We start from the raw sequence: 19,112 nt of genomic DNA, 5'->3' as shown, positions 1-19,112 counted from the left end.
CCAGAACCAAGGTGGTCATATGATTTTTCCCTCTCCTCTCCTCTCCTCCCCTTCCCTATCCGTTCCAGTAAACAGTACGAACAGAATTTGCACCTGATTCCCGGAAAGAGAGGTCACGTGAATGTGAACACCACCAAGTTTTCAAGGCCGAGTCATCCTGTCCCATGTGCTCTTGTTTCGATAAAGTTAGCTCTTCGTTCAACGCTTCAAATTAGTTCTACGCTAGCAGAATCTTCTGGTTTTGAACCGATCAATCACTACGTATTCAGAAGGAAACATTTGACGGGAGAAAAAAAAAATCAAACAAAAACTCTACATGTTGTAGCCAAAAAAACAGAAAAAGAAGGGGATTTATTGAAGCGGAAGAGATTCAAATCAGAAGGGATGATGTGAGCGGCGGAGACCGGTCACTGGAGCGAACAACCCGAAGAGCTCTTGGCGGTACGGTAAGAACGACCGCCGCGGTGCCTTCAGCGCTTGCCCGTTTGGTCCCTTCCCATAGTACACCCGGTGGCCCGTGACCGCACCCGCCTGCGCCACCCGACTCGGTCTCTTCGCCGTCGCCGCTGCACCCTTAGTAGTGGAGTTTGCGATCTTCCCCTTTGCTGGCTGGGGCGATGGTGGCGCCGCCCCGAGGTACACGAACTTCTCCTTCCCGTCGCTCTGGCTCCGGCCGATCATCAGGTCCCGGAGACGAAACCGCAGCGACGACCCGGTGGAGGCGCTCTTCTTGCACCGGTCCGGCGCCCACACGCAGTACTCTCCGACAGCCTCGGGCTCCTCCGACGTCGAAGCCGACCGTGCTTCCCTCTCCTCGATCAGGAGCCGTCGGAGCGGAATTTGGTCGGCCATATCGTTGACTTCCGCTGCCGCTTCTCTCTCCTCTGCGCCGGAGGAGGCAAGGAGGAGGTCGCGGTTGAAGACGGGGTAGGCGGGGACGATCCGGCCGCCAGAAAATATCTCGTCGGCGGTGATCGAGGGGGAGGCGTCCGGGTCCCTCACCACGAATGCGAACTCGAAGTCCTCGCTGGAGTCGTCGTCGGCGTCGTCCTCATCCGCCGCCTCTAGGAACTCGATGTGACGCGGAGGATCATGGTGGATGATGAAGCTACAGTCATCGACCGCCGGGACGTCAGCGGATGCGGCGCTGCCACCGAAGCTGAGGCAGGCCGCGAGGGATGGCTCTTCCGGGCGTTGTGTTGTCATCTCTCTTCTTTCGCTGTTTTGTTAGCTTCGTCGATGGGAAGGATGGCGTTTATAAAGACCGAGGGGTGTATTTGTCATGGAATGGAGCGAATCTGACATGAGCGCCGACGGTAAAAGAAACGCGTGAAGGCGTTTGAATTGAGGGCGACCGGCTTATGTTGACCACCGCGTCCGTCGTCTCCTTTCTCGAACAGGAAGTAGTAAGCGTTTACATTGGTAGCGAGCTCTTGCGCACGTGCAAAGCTTCTAGATGGTCAACGCTGTTCCCTTTGGTGGGACCATCGACGTGTGATTTCTATGCGGATGCTGGATCGCCGTCCGTTTCAGATGCTTACGTCCTTGTGCGGGCGTGTGCCGTTTTCCGCGTTCGGGCTAAGTTTCCAATTCGCGAATGGTGGGCGCGCAGGAGATTAGACTGTGATTACCGTCTGTCCGTCCGATAGCAAAGTTGGCCCAAAAAATCTTGGGCCATAGAGCTTGCATAGGCCCAGTTCCATCGAGCGAGGCCCGAAACGCTTGCCTCCGCCTGACCCATAAAAGATCGGGTACGATCACTGATGGGTGAGCGTACCGTCAACCAGTCGGATGACAAAATAGGGCCGATTTTTTTTTTTTTCGGGCTCAGAGCCTTCAATAGCCACGTCTTATTCTCACCTCCGGTCACTGGAATCTTGTAGATGTGATGGACCATCTGACGTGTTGTGAATCATAATGCATCTCTACTGCCGTCGTTGCACGACGGTATCATCTTCGATCCAATGCTCTAAGCTTCTGCGACTGCCCCGTGGCTCCCTCGTAGCTCGTGCTATCACCCTTTGCCACCGCCTGCGTCTTCCAATGCACCGTTGTATCATGTCTTATCATTTCGCATCCCCTCAAATGGCGTCGTGCGTAATCCTCCCATGTCGAGAAGCTGGTTACGCCCTTCTTCTCTTCTCATGGGTGGGCCATCTGACGGGGCAACATGGTGTACTAATTAAACATAGGAGATCAAAACAAAATGGCAATGTACTAATTGAATGCATGAGATTTAAATCAGGATGGGGCTACCACGAGTACAACGCATGTGATTTAAGCCTAGATGGCTCAATATGCGATTACCCAATAATCATGATTGAGCCGGCCCGATATACATAGAGTGGGTAGGAGTACCTTCGTGTGAGTTTACCGCCCACCAGTCTGATGATAAAGTGGGCCAAAAAAAAAATTCGGTCTAAAACTCTTCAATTTTCAGTTCCTTATTCTCACGGTTGTGACCAGACTCTACGGACATATTTATATGGGCCTATCATTTCAAAACGTTCCACCGGGCCCGGCCTTACACATAACCATTAAGAATCGAGACCTCCCGGCCCAAAAACAATTATTTTAGCATCAAATCCTTCAAGGTGGTAATTCTTATTCTCATCGGAAGTGACCAGAATCTTACTTTCTTCGGAGGGTCGGTTGCTTACGCCACTCCTAAAGCATCGTGTCATTCGCCTCTTCGTTGCCACCGTCCTCTCTGTGCCGCACCGGCTCTCTACGCCTATTGCCAGCTGCTCCCGTGCGACCTCTCCCGAGTCCCTTTAATCTCTCAATACCCGAATACAATGCGCATGTCGACATCACTCATCGCAAGGGGGGCCTTGACCTCCACCTTTTCTGTCACCCTTCACCGCCTATGTCATCCGCTGCATGCCACTATGTTCGTCTGTCGACCACGACCGTCATCCTGCCGGTGATGGCACCAAGCTCGGAAGATGGGAGTGCTATCGGTGCCGTGGCCCAGTGGCCTCCAGGCTAATAATCACGACGTGACCGGGTGCAACAAATGTTAAGTACGAGTACCGTCAGTTAGACTTACCGCCTATCAATACGATGATATAAAGCCCCAAAAAATAATTTTGGGCCTCAAAAACCATCAAGTTTTCTCTTCTTCGTCTGACCGGTGGTGATGGGAATCCACATCAAAATATGCATATGATTTTTAGAGGGCTTCTGAAAATGACACGTGTCTATCTGCGACTTGTAAAGCATCACTTGCTCCGCGTCTTTGTTGCCACCGCCCATGCCCTCGATGCCAGAGTTAGTCCCGCCGTCCTCTTCGTACCTCTGATGTCGGTCTCTGTCGTCACCCAGAGCGCCGCGGCCCGTCGCTACATTGGACCAACGAGCACGATTCTCCCCCTCCTCTCCCCCTCCCGACGGCGGCGTCGTGCTTGGAGGATGAGAATGAAGGCGATGGCGCCACATCCGTGGACCATATGCTAGGTAGTAATCAGTTAGTGACCACCACTAGGTTTGGGGTCTCATCCGAAGTCAGTTGTGCAAGCGCCGAAATGAGAGACATCAACCTGTTAGTGCGTTGCCAACCCCTCTTAAACATACAATATGTATATACATACTCAAGTCTGGTTAAAACACCTAATGTGCCAGATGTGATTCACGTCCACCTCTCCTAGCCACCAGTTGATTTGCCTTTTTTCCCCAATATCCAGTGCAGTAATACTCTTTCTTGCAATTGCCAAGTCATAAATAAATCACCCCTTAAGTCTCCAAAAACACAAGTACATCAATTCGTAGATTTATTTAAGATAAGAATGGATTTAGGAAAATCCTCCATATCACATAGATTTATTTATTAGCTTTCGTTCCAAAGCTTAAACCTTTTTTCATCTCGACATCCGAAGCGCCACCTCAAAGTAAAACCCCACCAGACAGCACAAGAAGTTGACGACACCACATTTCCATCGTTTGGCCTCTCCACCATAGGCATCGTTAAAGCTCATTATTTACACCCGCTACAGCGGTAGCAGCAGGGAAGACCATACTTGAGAACCGCAGCTCTGCGGTATAAATGGTAAGATGAGTGTCATTATACTTCCTATACTATCCTGCGGTTGTCTCGAGCACCATGCTTGTTGCTTAAACCAAAATCATGGCCCCCAGTCGTTGTTATCCAACTGAAATCAAAGCTACCTTGCCAAAACCACTTTCATTTTGTAGTTCACCTGCCCAATTGACACCTCTGTTCAGCAACTGTTGTGTCAAATCAATTCTCGATACTATGTAAAGCAATCACATCTGACTGACCACCAGTCCCGGCAATCTATTTGCCAGCATGTATAGCTAGCCTCTGTTTGTTTTTACTGCAACAGCAGCGCTCACCATATCAATGAGCAATGAGTTCAGCTGATATAGAAATTTTTCAATGGGGGCGAGTTAATCCGAAGTGCAAACTTGACCACAGTAACAAACATAGAAAAATAATCCACATAAATGCAACAAAGCACATAGAGATTTCCATCAAGATGGTTACTAAAGCAGGATCCAAGCTTGATGGAGGAACCATCTGTTCTAATGACCATACTTCTGAAACTCCCACTCGCTGTTATCTGCAGATGTACAAAGTTTTTGTCAGCCACATGATGTACAATTGCAGTGAGTTAAATTTGTGGGGGCATATCAAAACAATGGATACCCAAAGGACAAACTTGACGAGTCTTGAGCCAGCGACTGATACAATGGAAATGGAAGGCATGATTACAGACACCTGTTTCAGGCAACGCATGTCAATTGCAGTCAATCAATAAATCACTATTTGGATACAATGTGTGTATAGGCATTTTGCTCAACAACTTGAACTCCACCTTAATAAAGTGTGTGCTGTTTTTCTCCGGTCATGCATTGATATTTTATTTCATCAGAAAATAAATATAAGCTTATACTAAACATATGTAAAATATATGCAAAAACTCCCACATATCCACATGCACTCGTATCGACAACATATGCACATGTAATTTTATTGATCAAACCAGGGTATTCTGCGACCACTCACTTTCTCTGGTTTCAATAAATCTAGTACCCCAAACAAATTCGACCAGATATAACGAACGAAGCAAAGTTTGATTGAGCTAAACATGCAAATCACCTGCATTAACGTACAAAGTTTAGAAAAAAAAAAAAGCAAAATCAAAACCAACGTGCCAAAATGACAACTACGTAGATGTATTTGTGGCATTTGTGACATTATATGTATATGCAGTCCGTTGACATGTTCACATAAGGTCATGTGGTCTCCATACATGGTTCATTTGATATATGAAATCTCATGAACTGCATAAGCATGAAAATGCAGTTGTATATAGAATTTAAATTCATCCTCTTTAGTATTATTTAATCTATTATCGTTATTATTTGGTATTAAATACATGATTCATGTTGATATGACCGAGAGCTTCTACCTTTCTTATGGTATCTAACTTAAATAGCTACATCCAATATATGCGTTATGCAATACCTTGACCATCCACATATTGCAACTGCTTTTCAGAACATCAATCCAAACACAATCACGATTTAAATAAAATACTTCAGGTTTCTCAGTGTTCTATCTAAACAGAAGCAAAATACTTCACATCCAGAGTATGAATTCCCTTTTTCGCAAAAGACAATTTCCATAAATTTAGATATTGCTTATCTTTAAGTAGCACCACTTGAATCAGTAAATGGTAGTTGATTTCTTACAGATGATACCGAAGTTTGCAAAACAGATATCATTTCCTATGAATCAGTGACACAGCATTCAGACCTAAGAATAACACTAATTGCCAACATCACCACCAGTACATTTGTTGAGACAAATATATACACATTGACAGACTTAAGCTATGCAAAGAAAACAGTGATCTGCACTACCACTCGAGCAACAAGAACGGAAAAATCACAAGGACAAGATGCATCGCACTGTCAGTTGTTAACCGAATTCTAATAAAAGAGAAGAACATTTCATACGGTTACCCAAAACAAAAAAGAAAGAAAGAAAGAAAGAAAGAAAGAAAGAAAGAAAGAAAGAAAGAAAGAAAGAAAGAAAACCCTAAAAACAACACGAGTAGCTTAAATCTGTGATATATATATGATACATACCCCAAGCCACCGTGCACTCTTCACTAGTCGCACTAGCCTGGTTAGCCTGGCATTCGATGCCTGCAAAAAAACATGAACGTCAAAATCCCTCATTAAACAAAGAGATCGGGAACCGTAACCCTCATATACACAAGAACAAGACAGAGAAAATTAAGAAGCCACAGTAGGGTAAAGATAGCTCACACAGGTCCATGATGTGGTTCCTACAAATAGCACAGTTATCCACCACGATATCTGCCGCGATTCCATCAAATCGATTCGTCAATCGAAGAGATCCAGGGAAAGAAGAAACATGATAACAGACCTTAAAAGAAGAAAATTCAGACCAGCTGCTACGAGGGTTTGTCGATCGGGCACATACCCCAGGCCCAAAGGGCGACAGCATTCCACTTCTTGATCTCGAACCTCTTCGGCTTCTTCGAGGAGGAGGACGCCGTCGCTGACGGCCCAGCAGCGCTGCTAGACCCCTCGCCGGCCGGAACCATATTGATATCCGTGTCGAGGGAAGCCATGGATCGAAGAGAAGAGGAGCGTTAGGAGACGGCGAAGAGGAGGGGCGACGGCGATCGGCGTAACCTCTCCTCCTATTGTTTATACGGCCAACAACGGATGGACAAGATCCAGGGTTCGATCAGCCGCCGTTACCCAGGTCGGTCCAAACGTGAATTATTTAGCAGACTAGGCTCAGCCCATCTTAGATAGTATGGGCCGAAACCCAAAGGAACTCACAGAAGGGATTGCTGGTCTCTTCATCGCTTGTCCCACCACCCTATCTCGTTCTAAACCCAAACGCCAGGTAGATTACATACAAATCAGTTCTTTTGGAGAAGAGAAAGGGTACTGCTTAGGACAGAGGGCTTCCTCCACTGTTCCATTAGATCCATAACACAATCCAAACACCGGAAGGCCTTTTGCCATCGTTCTCTCTCCTTCCTCACTCATCTCACGGCCGTCTCTATTTATGCCGCCTCGATCACCGGCCATTCCTCCGCTTGCAGCGTGCACACCGATGATCCCAGCGACAACCCTGCCCCCAGCACTACAACGATCAACCTCTCGTTGAAAAACTGGTCACCGAAGAAGGGCCATGTGACCATGGGCACGCCCGCGCTCACGGCCTCTAGGCTCGAGTTCCACCCGCAGTGCGTCAGGAAACCATCCCACGGCCTCTCCTAAAACTATTGTATGTGGGATGCAGGGTACGAAGCTTAGGATAGCATTTCCAGAAAACTACGATGAGGAAAGTAATTTTCCAATATAAGTTGCAAACGGCTATATGAAAACTCCATTCTCAATAAGCATGCCAAAATTATTATCCAAAGCGAGAAAACAACAGCAGTAGTGAGGAAGAAATAGATTTGATACAGAATTTTCATATCCACAACGATCATTTCATAGGCTAATTATAATCACCCATGGCATGCATTAAAAGGTATACACTTCCTCTGTAAACTCCCTTCACCAGACAGAACACAATTTCTTAATGTACGGACATATCTGATCTATTTTTTCCCCCTCTTGTTACGTACTCATAATAAAAAGGATTATTATTGGATAAATATAAATATAATCATGTATAAATATACAACTGCAGCATTGTAGCAGACTAAGATAGGACAGTTCTCTAGATAGTTTAAGAGTCTGACAACTAGAAATTTATTTAAACAATTTTTTTCATAGAAAGCTTTAATGCTCAATATAAGAACAGACATAGAAAGCAAAACATAGATCAGAATTTGGAATTGTACTGTAAAAAATGGGGAGAGAAGGACCTTTATAATTTCCCGGATTATTAAAAAGACTCCAACATGAGCTGTTTGTCATAATCTTTTCCCATTTCAATTGAACATAGAAAGCAACTGCTATGATACACCAGTTCAGATCCATCATCCATCCAACTCTTGTAATAGAGAGAAGGTGAGCAAGAGGATAATGGACATATATTAAATTCTTCACTTTGATGACCAAGAAAGATTGGCACCAAAATATGCTGTAAGGATCCAAATGGCAAGACTGTTTTACAATGCTCCTCGAAGGTGGAAATGCATAGGAATTGTGTGCTTTTCTCACAACCAAGCTGCCCAACCTGGAAACATGTGACACAATCGGTCCATGTCTATTGCATCCTGTATGAGTTGCTGGACCTGAAAAGCCGCAATAAACAACAGACACATGGTTACAGAGACAGATTTGTCTATTATATGTGTAAGCGTCCTACTTGAGCAATAGTATTAACTAAATAGCATGAACATAATGGACTGTTTAACCACACGTTTAGGCTTAAATCCTCAAAAGACACCAGTTCTGATAGCAGTTTGGAAGTTCTACAATGACAGTTTTCTTTGTCTCCTTAGCATACAAGTTCATTGATTTTTCAGGTTTCCAAGGGTACCAACATTTCTCGAAGACACCTAAGGGTGGACGTCATCCCTTATGCCTGGTGACAGGTTTTGGGATAGTTTTGTTATCTATATGGGAAAGTTTGGGAGGAAGGGTATCCTGGATTTTCAGGGATTCTACTGTAATGCTGAAGAGCTTTTTAAAACTGCAAAAGAAAGCAGATACTTAGGTCCAATTTGTGCTTACCAATGGAGGATTAATGTTCCAAAGAAGAAAATGAAATGTTCTCCTTTTGTGCTTACCAATTAGGTAACATTACCATCACAGATCATCTCAGTATTTCACCAATCATAAATGTGTATGGTGATAGTCTAAAAAGTTTCTCCTTTTGTGAAATTTATTCCAAAAATAGAAGTTGCACTAATTAGTCCACTATTAATTGTCTTGAACAGTTATCAAAATACTTCGAACTTGAACAAGTAGTATGCTGTAGACTGCATTTTACTGCTGGCATTGAACAAATTATGTAAAAGCATTTTGAATTCAAACAGGCCGTCTGCTTGATGGTGAAACACGACAACAAAAAAAAAAAAACAATTCCAACTAAGCTTAAAGATAATATAGTTCATGAATTTTTTATTTTCAAACATGCAAATTCAACATGCACATAAGAAACTTGATTTTCTCGATTTCTAAAGCTCGAGATTGTGCCATGTAACTTGTGGATGAAATAATGGCTATAAAAAGATCAAAAGGGTATCTATGATTAAAGCTAACCAAAGCATATTCACATAAATAAAATTACCTGCCCCTGCACACTTCTGATTTCACCTGCTTCATAGCCATCTAATTTTTCTTTAACTCTGAGTGTAGCACGAGCTGCATCTTTGTTTCCTTCACAAGCATCTTGTGAACTCTCCAAACATGCATCTATACCATCATCAGTTTCCTGAAAGAAATAAAGATCAAAGGTTGTGCATGTCGCAATCATTGTGATAGAGAAATTAGTGTAAGTCATACGAACCATATTAAAAAAAATATAATGTAGATTTTTCCTATAATCTTTTGCTATCGACTTAAGTTTTACCAGCTTGAAGGCAGTCAAAATGTTCATTAGAACTTGATTTATTGCAAGGCAACAAACATAGATGAAAGTTCATGTCCGATATAAAATGTTGAGAGAAGCAATAACATGGAATCTCTCATATGAATCAATGTTTATGCTAGTCAGCAACAAAAACATAAAAATATCTACATTCAAAATAATATAAAAAATTATAATAAAAATCAGTTTTGATAATAGAATTGAAGAAAACAACATGGCCAGCATACCTTCTGCCGCTGCAAAGCTTTCAAGGGAGAGAGAGCCCATTTATACAGAGGATCATGGATGAAAACCTGCAATAGCCACAGTAAATTATAAAAAGAAAGAAGAGGACAAAATCTAATTACAATGACAGCATGATGGAAGCATGATCATCAATAGTATCATGCACGAAGGCATGACAACAAAACCAACAGACGAGGGAGATGTGGTTTAATACTTCAATTATAGTCAGCAGTGCTTCCTTGTTTGTTCTCATGACGGAGAGAGTTTCTTCGCAACATCTTCTGAAAACACCCTCAACCCCGGTAACACCCATGCCATCTATGATGTCTCTGGTCAGTCTAAAAGGAACCTGCATAAAAGTCATACTTTGAAACAAATGCAAAAAGAAATTTGCTAATTACATAAAGCACCTTCTTTAACAACTAAAATTGAAAAGGTAGACAAACCCTCTCCGGTGTTTTAAGCATAAGTCCCTGCTCAAAGGCAACACCAAGATCAATGTGTACCACCTCAGCTGTTTCTTGATCGATAAGAATATTCATTGAATGCCGATCTCCAAGTCCTACAATGTAACCTACCTGAAAGGAAATTTGTTTGCGGAGCTATATGACAGTTGCAGATATATTATTAAATAATCAGTTTCTAAACATCACTTGGAAACAGGTAAAGGCATGTTATGATATATTATTAATGTATCATCTACCCATTTATACAGACCATTGAACTAGCTGCAACACTTCTTGTATATGACAGTCTGCTCTGAAACCAATCTGCAGGTTGCAAGAATTTCTCCAAAAAGAAATAGTGCATAACAGGCCTGCTCAAATGGAAAGCAAGAGTACTGTTTAGTATAAATTGTTGTGGATGGGAGCAATGCAAGTCACCATCGTGGCGCTTGCACAGGTCCACAATTAAAGAAGGCAAGGGTTTTGGCAAGTGCTAGGTGCCAATGCTGGTTTTTTATTTGCATTCTAAGCCATGCACAACCACTGAAATTAGTTTCAGTTATAAATAACCAAGTAAACAAATATTTATCAAACCTGAAATTGTCACAGATTTTCAAAAAGGCCTTCCTCTTGTCCTTCTCCTGTTAAGAGAATCAATCTTAAGACAATAAAGCAAAGAAAAAAAGACACTATATTGAGAAAAAAGAGCACATATCCACTTTTGGAATTATACCACTACAAAATCAGTAAGTACAATGTTCTACATGCATCAAAATTTGCTAGGTATGCAACCAAATATGCCAGCAGATGTGAACTTACGTTGGTCATGTACTCCCTACATCGAAGAAATGACCAATCACCTACTCCATATCGACCATGTGCTCCTCCGTTTCTTGCACTAGATAGGCACATGTGAAATATTGAAGCATATGAAACATCATAGTTATTCACAATAAAGCAACATGAGCAAGATAGCAAACCTTCCTAAAAGGTATTCACCAAGCGGAATAGTACGATCAACCCATTCAAGTACACCAGCACTTGGTGTAAATGGAACGACCTGCAAATGTAGATAGTCCATGTATGATAAATCAATGTGCACATAAAAAATCTGAGAACATTTTTGAGTAACAAAAGACTCAAACAGCCAAGAGGGAGAAAGGGAGGAGGGAGAATCATGCACAATTATCAAACCTGTAAGGAAAGCATTTTTGAACAACAAACCACACAAGAAAAGAACTAAAGAGCAGAAGATTGAAAGAACAAAAAAGTGATGCATTCACATTGGAAAAAAAGAAACACCACCATGACTAGAGACATAAAATATAATTTAACTAAAAATAGAAAAGGAAAAGAAAATTTGGTTAATGTGTTCCATAAAAGGACCATAAGAGTGAATAGCACACAATACTTATGATGCTAAAATAGGGGACCTTAGCTAATAGTTTGCTGAACATAGGAAAGCAGATTGCTAGGAAATACTTATGATTACTTGATCTGTAAGACTGCTTGCAGAACAAAACCTGACAATGTTACACAAAATTGACTAGGATGCAAGAATATGAAGATGGATCATGATACCTTGTATGTACGTATTCTTAGCCTTCTTTTCCATGTATCTCTATGATTCTGCAGGAAGTTGTTTACCAAACCAAAAAATTGTTCCATAACCTGAAAAAGATTGGTACAAACCATTAACAGTTTTTAGGCTTCTTTGAAGATCCAGTGTTTCATGAACTCCAAAGGTCCATCAACAAAATTGTTTTTTAAGAGATTTATTCAGAGAAAATATGGTGACAGCATTGAATCTTTGTGTTTGGTCAATAAAAGCATGACAATCTCATACAAACAGGGATATTTAACATTGAAAGTCAATGGGTCAGCCACAGAATCATGAGTACACAAAATCCATCAAATTTATAGTGAATAGTTGAAGAATCATATTTCTCATCTAGATTGATTTGTAAATCAAATTGAAGAGGACTACAAGTTTAAAGGTGAGGAGTTGAAGAAATCCAGTGGCTTCTCTGTTATCTTATTCTTTTAGGCAAAAAGGCACAGAGGGAATCTCTATTTCATAAATAATATAAAACAAACATTAGAAATCAGGGACATGGGGTTGGTTAGGAGATCTGATGCAAAAGTTGGGGAAAATAGACAAACGGAGATGAACAGACTGGAGTCCTTGTAATCCTGAAGCGAAAAAAAACAATGAGGTACCATCTCAATGAAGAACAGAAGCTACAGAGGAGTGATCCAAATTTCAGCATTTAAGTGCTCGACATAAATCTTACTCTTAAGGACCAAACATAACCAAAATGGTATTTTTAATGGGACTGTGGTCTTGTAGATGTTGGGCGACCAAGGATAATGGAGGTAACATGGGTTGCAAACAACTATATTCAAATAAATATTTTGCTATAAATTTCAGAGAAAAAGTTTGTGCAATTGTACAGCATCTTGTCGCAGGTCATCATTTCCAGATTTTGCAAGTTGGCGATATATCTGACCATCTGAGCCAAGGCACTCAACCACTTTGGGAGCATTTATGCCATTCATTACCCTGAAAATATTTATAAAACAACTACTTAACCCTCTGAAAGGTTGCCACAGAAGTAGAAACAACGTATGAAACATACATGATAGAATCAGCTAGACTCCGAAAATGCGGAAAAGAACCTTCCCGATATTGGCAACTAGGATCAACAGGAACAGTGGCCGTGACAACTGGTACCTGAACAAATGAAGACCACACAGTGACAAAAATGAGTACACTTTAATTGAATCTAAAATGAAACAAGGCCATACTAGCAAAAGTGAGTTGCTCTTTAATTGGATCTACAGAAGTATGAAAAAAACAAAGCTATACGCCATCATTTACGAGCTCAAATATATTGAAACGATCTTCTGCGTACAAATCAGTGTCTGCCGTACCGAAGCGTACCGGCTGTACCGGGCGGTACGTACCGGTCCGCTAGGTACTCGGTACGCGGACCGCCCTGTACCGTTACAGTGCTACAGTACTACACTGCAGCACTGCTACAGTATCGGTACACCAGGGTGTACCGCTCAATACACCCTGGTGTACCGCCCGATACATCGGTACCGTACCGAGCCCGGGTCGAAACTCCGGTACGGTACGGTATGACGGACCTTGGTACAAATAACTACTAAATAGTTATTTATCCATACACCAGATATCTTTTTAATTCATACAATCTAGTAAAATAAGCTAGTCATCCAAACTATCCCTTCATCTCTCAGACTCTTCTAAACCTCAATAGGTATACCAAAAGTTTTAAGTTTTGGTCCTATATCGGTTTTGATAATCGACTGAGCTGGTATGATACTGATGCGAACTGACCCATATTGCATCGGTCCGATAATGATCCTTGCTCATAGAGTATTTGAAACCATGGGTATACAATCAGAACATGCAGTCTTGTTACATTGTCATCCACTTCAAAGAATAGTTTACCTTATTCGCTCTAGTTCTACAAAGAAATCTATGATTTCTAAGTTTACCATTATTGTTTATTATTAAAGCTAAGTTATCTTGCAGTCTTGTTAGACTATCATCCACTAAATATTTTTACCTTATTTGCTCTAGTTTTACGAACAAATCTATGATTTGTAAGCTTACTATTATTGTTTATTTCTAAAGCTATGTTATCCACAAAATATTTGTTAAATAATTTATAAAAATAATTTATCCACAAAAGGTTACCTAAATCTATGTTCTTCTCTTTTTCAACTTGAGCAATCCAAAAGATGCCCTTTCTGCCTTCCTCAATACCCAAGTTACTGTGGAACTTATCACAAACATTATATTTTGCGACACTAAAGATTCGTTTTTGCCTCTTTTGCTACAATTTCCCCAAAAAAAACTCAGTTTTACACTTTATCAATCTTTTAAGCATGAACTTCTTATAGTGATTGCTTTTTGAACTTCCTCACAGCATTACCAGTTTTCTCTTGAAGAACCTCCTAGTCACCACCCTAATCTTAGTAGCCATCAAAGATTACATGGTATCGATATTTTTCCCATCCAAATTTAAAACCTCCTCTTTGTCCAGCTTAATTTTAAAATGCCTTGCATTATTATCTTTAACTTCCACCATCTAGTTCTAGTAAAACTACTTACTATCTTTATAAGCCTTATTTCTGTGTATACAACATTCCATGTACGACAGACACTAAGGACATCGTTGCTCCCATTGTTTTTTGCGTACACACTAAATCTCTGTAAGGAGGTGATGGCAGAAGATAGAAAAAAATTCTTCCTTAACACAATATAAGAAAAGTCCATTTATATCTGAGGGTCTCATCACTTTAGTATCATCCCAAATTGGTAGAGAAATGCATGGAGGGGAGAGAGACAGATATAACGTTGTAAGCAAAGTCCAGAAAAAGATACAATTTAAAAAAATCTTGACACAGGATGACTCTATCATGCAGGAAAGTGCTATTATCGACAGTGCAAAAAGCAATCAAATCATGGCAGATATACCACCGGAGCATGCATTTCACATGCAGCAAATGAAGGGAACCATTCTGTGCAATGTGTGTTATATGTTTGGTTCTAACAAGTTAAGCTTGTGAAACACCATATTATAAGCAAGACGGTGGGATGGATTGGCATATAAAATCTGATGGGCTTATCATTAATACCCTGGGCCAAACATTCTTGACCATATAGTTTAAGGTCAGTTCTATCCAAGTGATTAAGCAAGTGGGCTTAGTTCTTAGCAAAAAGGGGGAAGAATGGTATAACATTTTTGAAAGTAAAAAACAGACATCTACCAAGTTGAAAAATTGTTGATCATATTTCATAAAGTAAGCCAAGAATACATTTTAATTTCTGCAAAAGTTGAGCATATGTATAATTATGGTTTGTAGTTGCACATGCTGACAGTATCTAGTAAGATCAATGCCCAGGAGACAGTTCCAGTGTCATCCTTACAAGTTCAAGCTGCTGAAGACTACGGATTTCTCTTGGTAATGGCACTCGCTTATTTGTTTCCTGCACATAAGATTTATTAGAAGAAAACCTCAATATATTTTCTCAATGACTTGGCAATCAAGAACTACAACATAAACAGATATTTAAAATTTGAGTAAGACCACTAGACCTCTTTTCTTGTCTCCAATTCAGCAAGCTTAATATAAATCTCAACTAATTGTTTCATCTATCAAACAAAAGAAAAAATTATGTCAAGCCCAAACATATAAATTTTAAGGTGATAGGACGATATTCAAATAGAAAAAGTACCTGTCCTATCAAAGCACCATGATAAGTAGATAACTCACTCAGGAGATTTTCAGCTGCAAGTTTTTTATCCATATCAACAATAAATGAGTTTCTACTCCTTTGCTTGTCTTTCACACGGTCACCGTTTGCTAAAGCAAGAAGCTGATGGAACAAAAATAGCAGCACTTGCTAAATGAGACTAAAGAACCAGTTAATCATTAACATTTATTTACCATGACTGCAAAAGATCAAATTATAGCGTGAAAACAACACTCTAAATACGTACAGAAATAATAAAATTGTTAGTCCAGATCCATCTTCAAAAAACTGTCATACGAACTACATTGAATATTAAGAAAAACTAGCATATATTTTGTTAATGTTGAATTACTATGCTAATGGAACAAAATAAATATACTGATAATACACTCACATAGGACATGGTTGAAGGTTTTGTTTTTTTTTGCCAACACATCAAAACATCAAAGAAATGTTTAACTTTATTAGCCAACTCAAACAAATTTTTCAAGAAGTTAGACTTACAATACAAACATATCAGCCAATATGATCAATGTGCAACACTTTGGAAAAGATACTGCTTGTTGATGATGTACAGAGATAGGCCAAAACGTATGAATAAAACGAAGTTGAATTCGTGAAAACCTGCATGCATTCTAAATCCCCATTCACTCATGCAAAAAAAAAAAAAGAATTGCAAATGAGGATAAAAAGACTTGTGAAACATAACCAAACAAGTAATAATAAATTTGCCACTGAAAATAAACTTGATTAATCACCTGAAAAATAGTATGATACGGATGATCAATTGCCATTTTCCTAATGAGAGACACCAAAGCGATCTGCATATTGACTGGCTTCTTTAATTTAACAAAACCTAAGATTTGCTCTAAAAGATACCCCTAAAGAAGAAAATCCTATATAACCTGAAAATTGGTTGATCCTTGCCCATCTTTAGAGCTACCAAGTCTTGAAGCAATCTGATAAACCAATGGTATAAATTTGTATGATTGAACCTGTACACCAACACATCAATTAATTTTAACAAACAACCCACTGGTAAATTATGGATGAAGGAGCTAATATCAAGTCATGCACTGAAGAAAGCTCCAGAATTACAATAGGAAGGAACATGGCAGAAAGGAAAAGCCTCAGGCCTTACCTCCTTCACTGTGCTAATCATCTCTTCCACAACATTCTGTCTGGAATAGAAGTTGAACCACAACGAAACTAGCCGAAACACCTGGAGCATATAGTTCTTATAAAATTGAGCAATTACTTAATCATACTGCAAACTAAAACTAAACCATCAAAGTACATCAGAATATTAATCTATAAAAGTAATCATTTCCAGCCATTTATTTTGAGGCAAATAATCCAAGTTGATGGAGCAAACATGATATGATGATTTCCATCCAGGTAAGGCAGGAAAAAGGAAATAACTACAATAGCCAGCTCCTAATATGTCTCTTTTCTAGAGATAAGCAATCTGTTGCAAGGATTGAAATTTTTTAACGTACCAAAATTTCGAGACTTATTCGGTATGGTACGATACTGTATACCAAGTTGTATATTTCGGTATACTGCTCAGTGTGTATATATATATATATATATATATATATATATATATATATATATATATAAACCTCTGGGTTTATAAATTCTATATAGATAAAAAAAAATTGCGACGTTGCCTCCCTTCTTAGGTGACATCGCAGATTAAAAAAAAAAAATTGTGATGTCGCAGAAAAAAAATAAAATCTTCGCCTCTCTCCGCTGCCACTTCTTAGGCGCGTAGATGAGAAGTCGCCGACAAACGAGGAGGAGAGCGGCGATCTCCAGGTTCTCCCCTTCTTTTCCTATTTCTTTCTTCCCCTTCTCCCTCTTATTTCTTCTCCCTCGGTCATCGTCGACGATAACGCCTCACTCAACGACGATAATGCCTCAATTGTCGACGATAACGCCTCAATCGACGGTACGGCTCGGTAGCGGGCGATCCATGTACCGATCTGCTGACGGACCGATACGTACCGTCCGATACGAGCAATATCATTCGGTATTGCAGACCTTGATCTGTTGTATGCAAATTGTTTTGTCCACATTTAGTTTAGGAATCAAGAACAGCAATCCGTTGCTCAAACTAGTACTACTGCTGCAACATCATACACGTTCAATTTACTTTTATTCCCACAAACCAGAGTCACATAATTATTAATCAAGAAATAAGCAATAGATAAATATTTTTCACCCAAATACTGGGGACTCCCACATAGTCTTTATAATGTTTTCCAAATAGGTCTAAATCATATAAATCAAGTAAAACCACAAAAAATTATCTGGTAAAGCACGTGCATCACACACACAAATCTCCACTTTTACCTCAGAGTTACTACCTCAAGCCTCCTAAGATTTACATGGGCCTTAAAATTAAGGATACATGACATGATAAACAAAACCATAATAATTACAAGTGCAAGGCTAAGAACCACAAAATATGTCATGGGCATCCAAGCATCAACTGTAAGCAGAGTTATAGCATTAATTGTCTGGCACTCAGAGATCTAAGTCACATTCTGCACCACATCAAATGCATCTCGTCTTTATGTATCACACATGACCATTAATGAGACTCGCAACTGGATGATCAATAAGCCCCAGAAGGGAAAAGCTGTCAAATTCCTCCTACCTCTAAACCTTTTCTTAATTGCTTTACCTCAACCTCCTTTCTTGCTTATCAGTGTCATTTAATTGCTGCCACTTACTTTGGATATTCATATATTGAGAAGAAGCGACAGTGATTCCTACATAAAGTCCCTGGAAAATCCAACCTGACTGCCTTAAGTGTTTGGGACTATACTTATATTCTGTTGCTAAGTAATTCTTAGATTCAAACCTCCTGCCTTAACCTAGATATATCTGCTCCCAGTAATCTTGATTTGGTCATCTTACTGCTTATTTCTCGCATTGCTGGCCAAGTTGAATAGTCTCATTGGGATTATATATCTTTTTACCTGTGCTGAATCTTAGTTATTCCTAAGCTCATTAACTACTTGAGTTGTCAAAATTCTGTGTGTTTTGAGGACCTTTTCGTTGATGGATTCAATACTAGTAACCTGGGCTTGAGAATTTTCAGTCACGTAGTTGAAGGCCCATCCACATCCCATTATGAAGATACTAACCTAGTGATTTGGATTGCAACAATTAGTATCGAGGCAGAGAATATCATAGGTGTAAACCTGGAATCAATGCAAGAAGCACTTCATGGCATCAAGCCACTTGGGCTGTGTTGGATTTGAATGAGGATGCCAAGTCCTAGAGTGAGGACACTGTTGATAGTCCCACATTGGAACAAGGCCCTTATGATTGTCTATAGAAGGAAGATGGGGCAGATAAGCCAACTCATGACCCACTGTCATAGTAAATCAAAACTCCTCTAACCACATGGGTTAATCACACTATGACATGTTGAACCCCGTTTCTATTCCATCTTTTTTTTTCTTCCTTTTTTTTCTGTACTTTCATTATCATCATGAAACATGTCTTAACAGGCTCACATTTTAATTGGTTATATGAAAAATATAACATAAGCAGTATATCTAGTATGAGATAA

General features: G+C 40.2%; 3 protein-coding genes across 9 annotated transcripts in view; all 3 read right to left on the bottom strand.

Moving 5' to 3' along the window:
• Positions 1-233: 233 nt before the first annotated feature.
• On the bottom strand, positions 234-1,232 carry LOC135677682 (uncharacterized). The gene has a single exon (XM_065190052.1). The coding sequence runs from the start codon at positions 1,204-1,206 to the stop codon at positions 376-378; it is 831 nt and encodes a 276-aa protein (XP_065046124.1). The 5' UTR covers positions 1,207-1,232; the 3' UTR covers positions 234-375.
• Positions 1,233-4,258: 3,026 nt separating this feature from the next.
• On the bottom strand, positions 4,259-6,772 carry LOC135582628 (RING-box protein 1a). Of its 3 annotated transcripts, none has more exons than XM_065186777.1 (5): positions 6,479-6,772; positions 6,301-6,351; positions 6,118-6,177; positions 4,683-4,741; positions 4,259-4,583 (listed from the first exon to the last, which is right to left on the bottom strand). In XM_065186777.1, exons 1-5 carry the CDS (start codon positions 6,627-6,629, stop codon positions 4,377-4,379), a joined length of 528 nt encoding a protein of 175 aa, XP_065042849.1. In that variant the 5' UTR covers positions 6,630-6,772; the 3' UTR covers positions 4,259-4,376. The 3 variants fall into 3 exon arrangements, with proteins under 3 accessions (XP_065042849.1, XP_065042851.1, XP_065042850.1); XM_065186779.1 differs by having other exon boundaries at positions 6,444-6,584; XM_065186778.1 differs by having other exon boundaries at positions 4,365-4,583; positions 4,670-4,741; positions 6,479-6,767.
• A 1,095-nt stretch (positions 6,773-7,867) lies between these two features.
• Positions 7,868-19,112, bottom strand: part of LOC135676022 (serine/threonine-protein kinase ATM-like) — a 63,494-nt gene continuing 52,249 nt past the window's right edge. For 4 of the 5 annotated variants that reach the window (XM_065186774.1, XM_065186772.1, XM_065186775.1 and 1 more), the window contains 18 exons: positions 16,665-16,745; positions 16,429-16,518; positions 16,282-16,344; positions 15,506-15,646; positions 15,366-15,422; positions 15,197-15,256; positions 12,873-12,967; positions 12,688-12,796; positions 11,815-11,904; positions 11,214-11,293; positions 11,053-11,131; positions 10,828-10,874; positions 10,505-10,604; positions 10,234-10,365; positions 10,002-10,136; positions 9,790-9,855; positions 9,263-9,406; positions 7,934-8,261 (listed from right to left, as the gene is read on the bottom strand). In XM_065186774.1, the coding sequence (XP_065042846.1) occupies positions 8,184-8,261; positions 9,263-9,406; positions 9,790-9,855; positions 10,002-10,136; positions 10,234-10,365; positions 10,505-10,604; positions 10,828-10,874; positions 11,053-11,131; positions 11,214-11,293; positions 11,815-11,904; positions 12,688-12,796; positions 12,873-12,967; positions 15,197-15,256; positions 15,366-15,422; positions 15,506-15,646; positions 16,282-16,344; positions 16,429-16,518; positions 16,665-16,745 (1,647 nt within the window). In that variant the 3' untranslated portion in view covers positions 7,934-8,183. Of the gene's footprint in view, positions 8,262-9,262; positions 9,407-9,789; positions 9,856-10,001; positions 10,137-10,233; positions 10,366-10,504; positions 10,605-10,827; positions 10,875-11,052; positions 11,132-11,213; positions 11,294-11,814; positions 11,905-12,687; positions 12,797-12,872; positions 12,968-15,196; positions 15,257-15,365; positions 15,423-15,505; positions 15,647-16,281; positions 16,345-16,428; positions 16,519-16,664; positions 16,746-19,112 lie in introns of all 5 variants that reach the window. The other variant, XM_065186773.1, reaches the window with a different exon arrangement.

Source organism: Musa acuminata, chromosome BXJ1-6, assembly GCF_036884655.1.
Source record: "Musa acuminata AAA Group cultivar baxijiao chromosome BXJ1-6, Cavendish_Baxijiao_AAA, whole genome shotgun sequence".
NCBI classification, from domain to species: domain Eukaryota; kingdom Viridiplantae; phylum Streptophyta; class Magnoliopsida; order Zingiberales; family Musaceae; genus Musa; species Musa acuminata.
Note: the sequence above shows the minus strand (reverse complement) of the source record. Positions and strands in the feature narration are given on the sequence as shown.

Coding starts and splice junctions, on each gene's coding strand:
- LOC135677682 (XM_065190052.1), bottom strand. CDS start 1,206: ATGACAACACAACGCCCGGAAGAGCCATCCCTCGCGGCCTGCCTCAGC.
- LOC135582628 (XM_065186777.1), bottom strand. CDS start 6,629: ATGGCTTCCCTCGACACGGATATCAATATGGTTCCGGCCGGCGAGGGG. Junction 4,742..6,117: donor AGAGTGCACGGTGGCTTGGG/GTATGTATCATA, acceptor TGCCTGAAACAG/GTGTCTGTAATCATGCCTTC. Junction 4,584..4,682: donor GCTGGCTCAAGACTCGTCAA/GTTTGTCCTTTG, acceptor GTACATCTGCAG/ATAACAGCGAGTGGGAGTTT.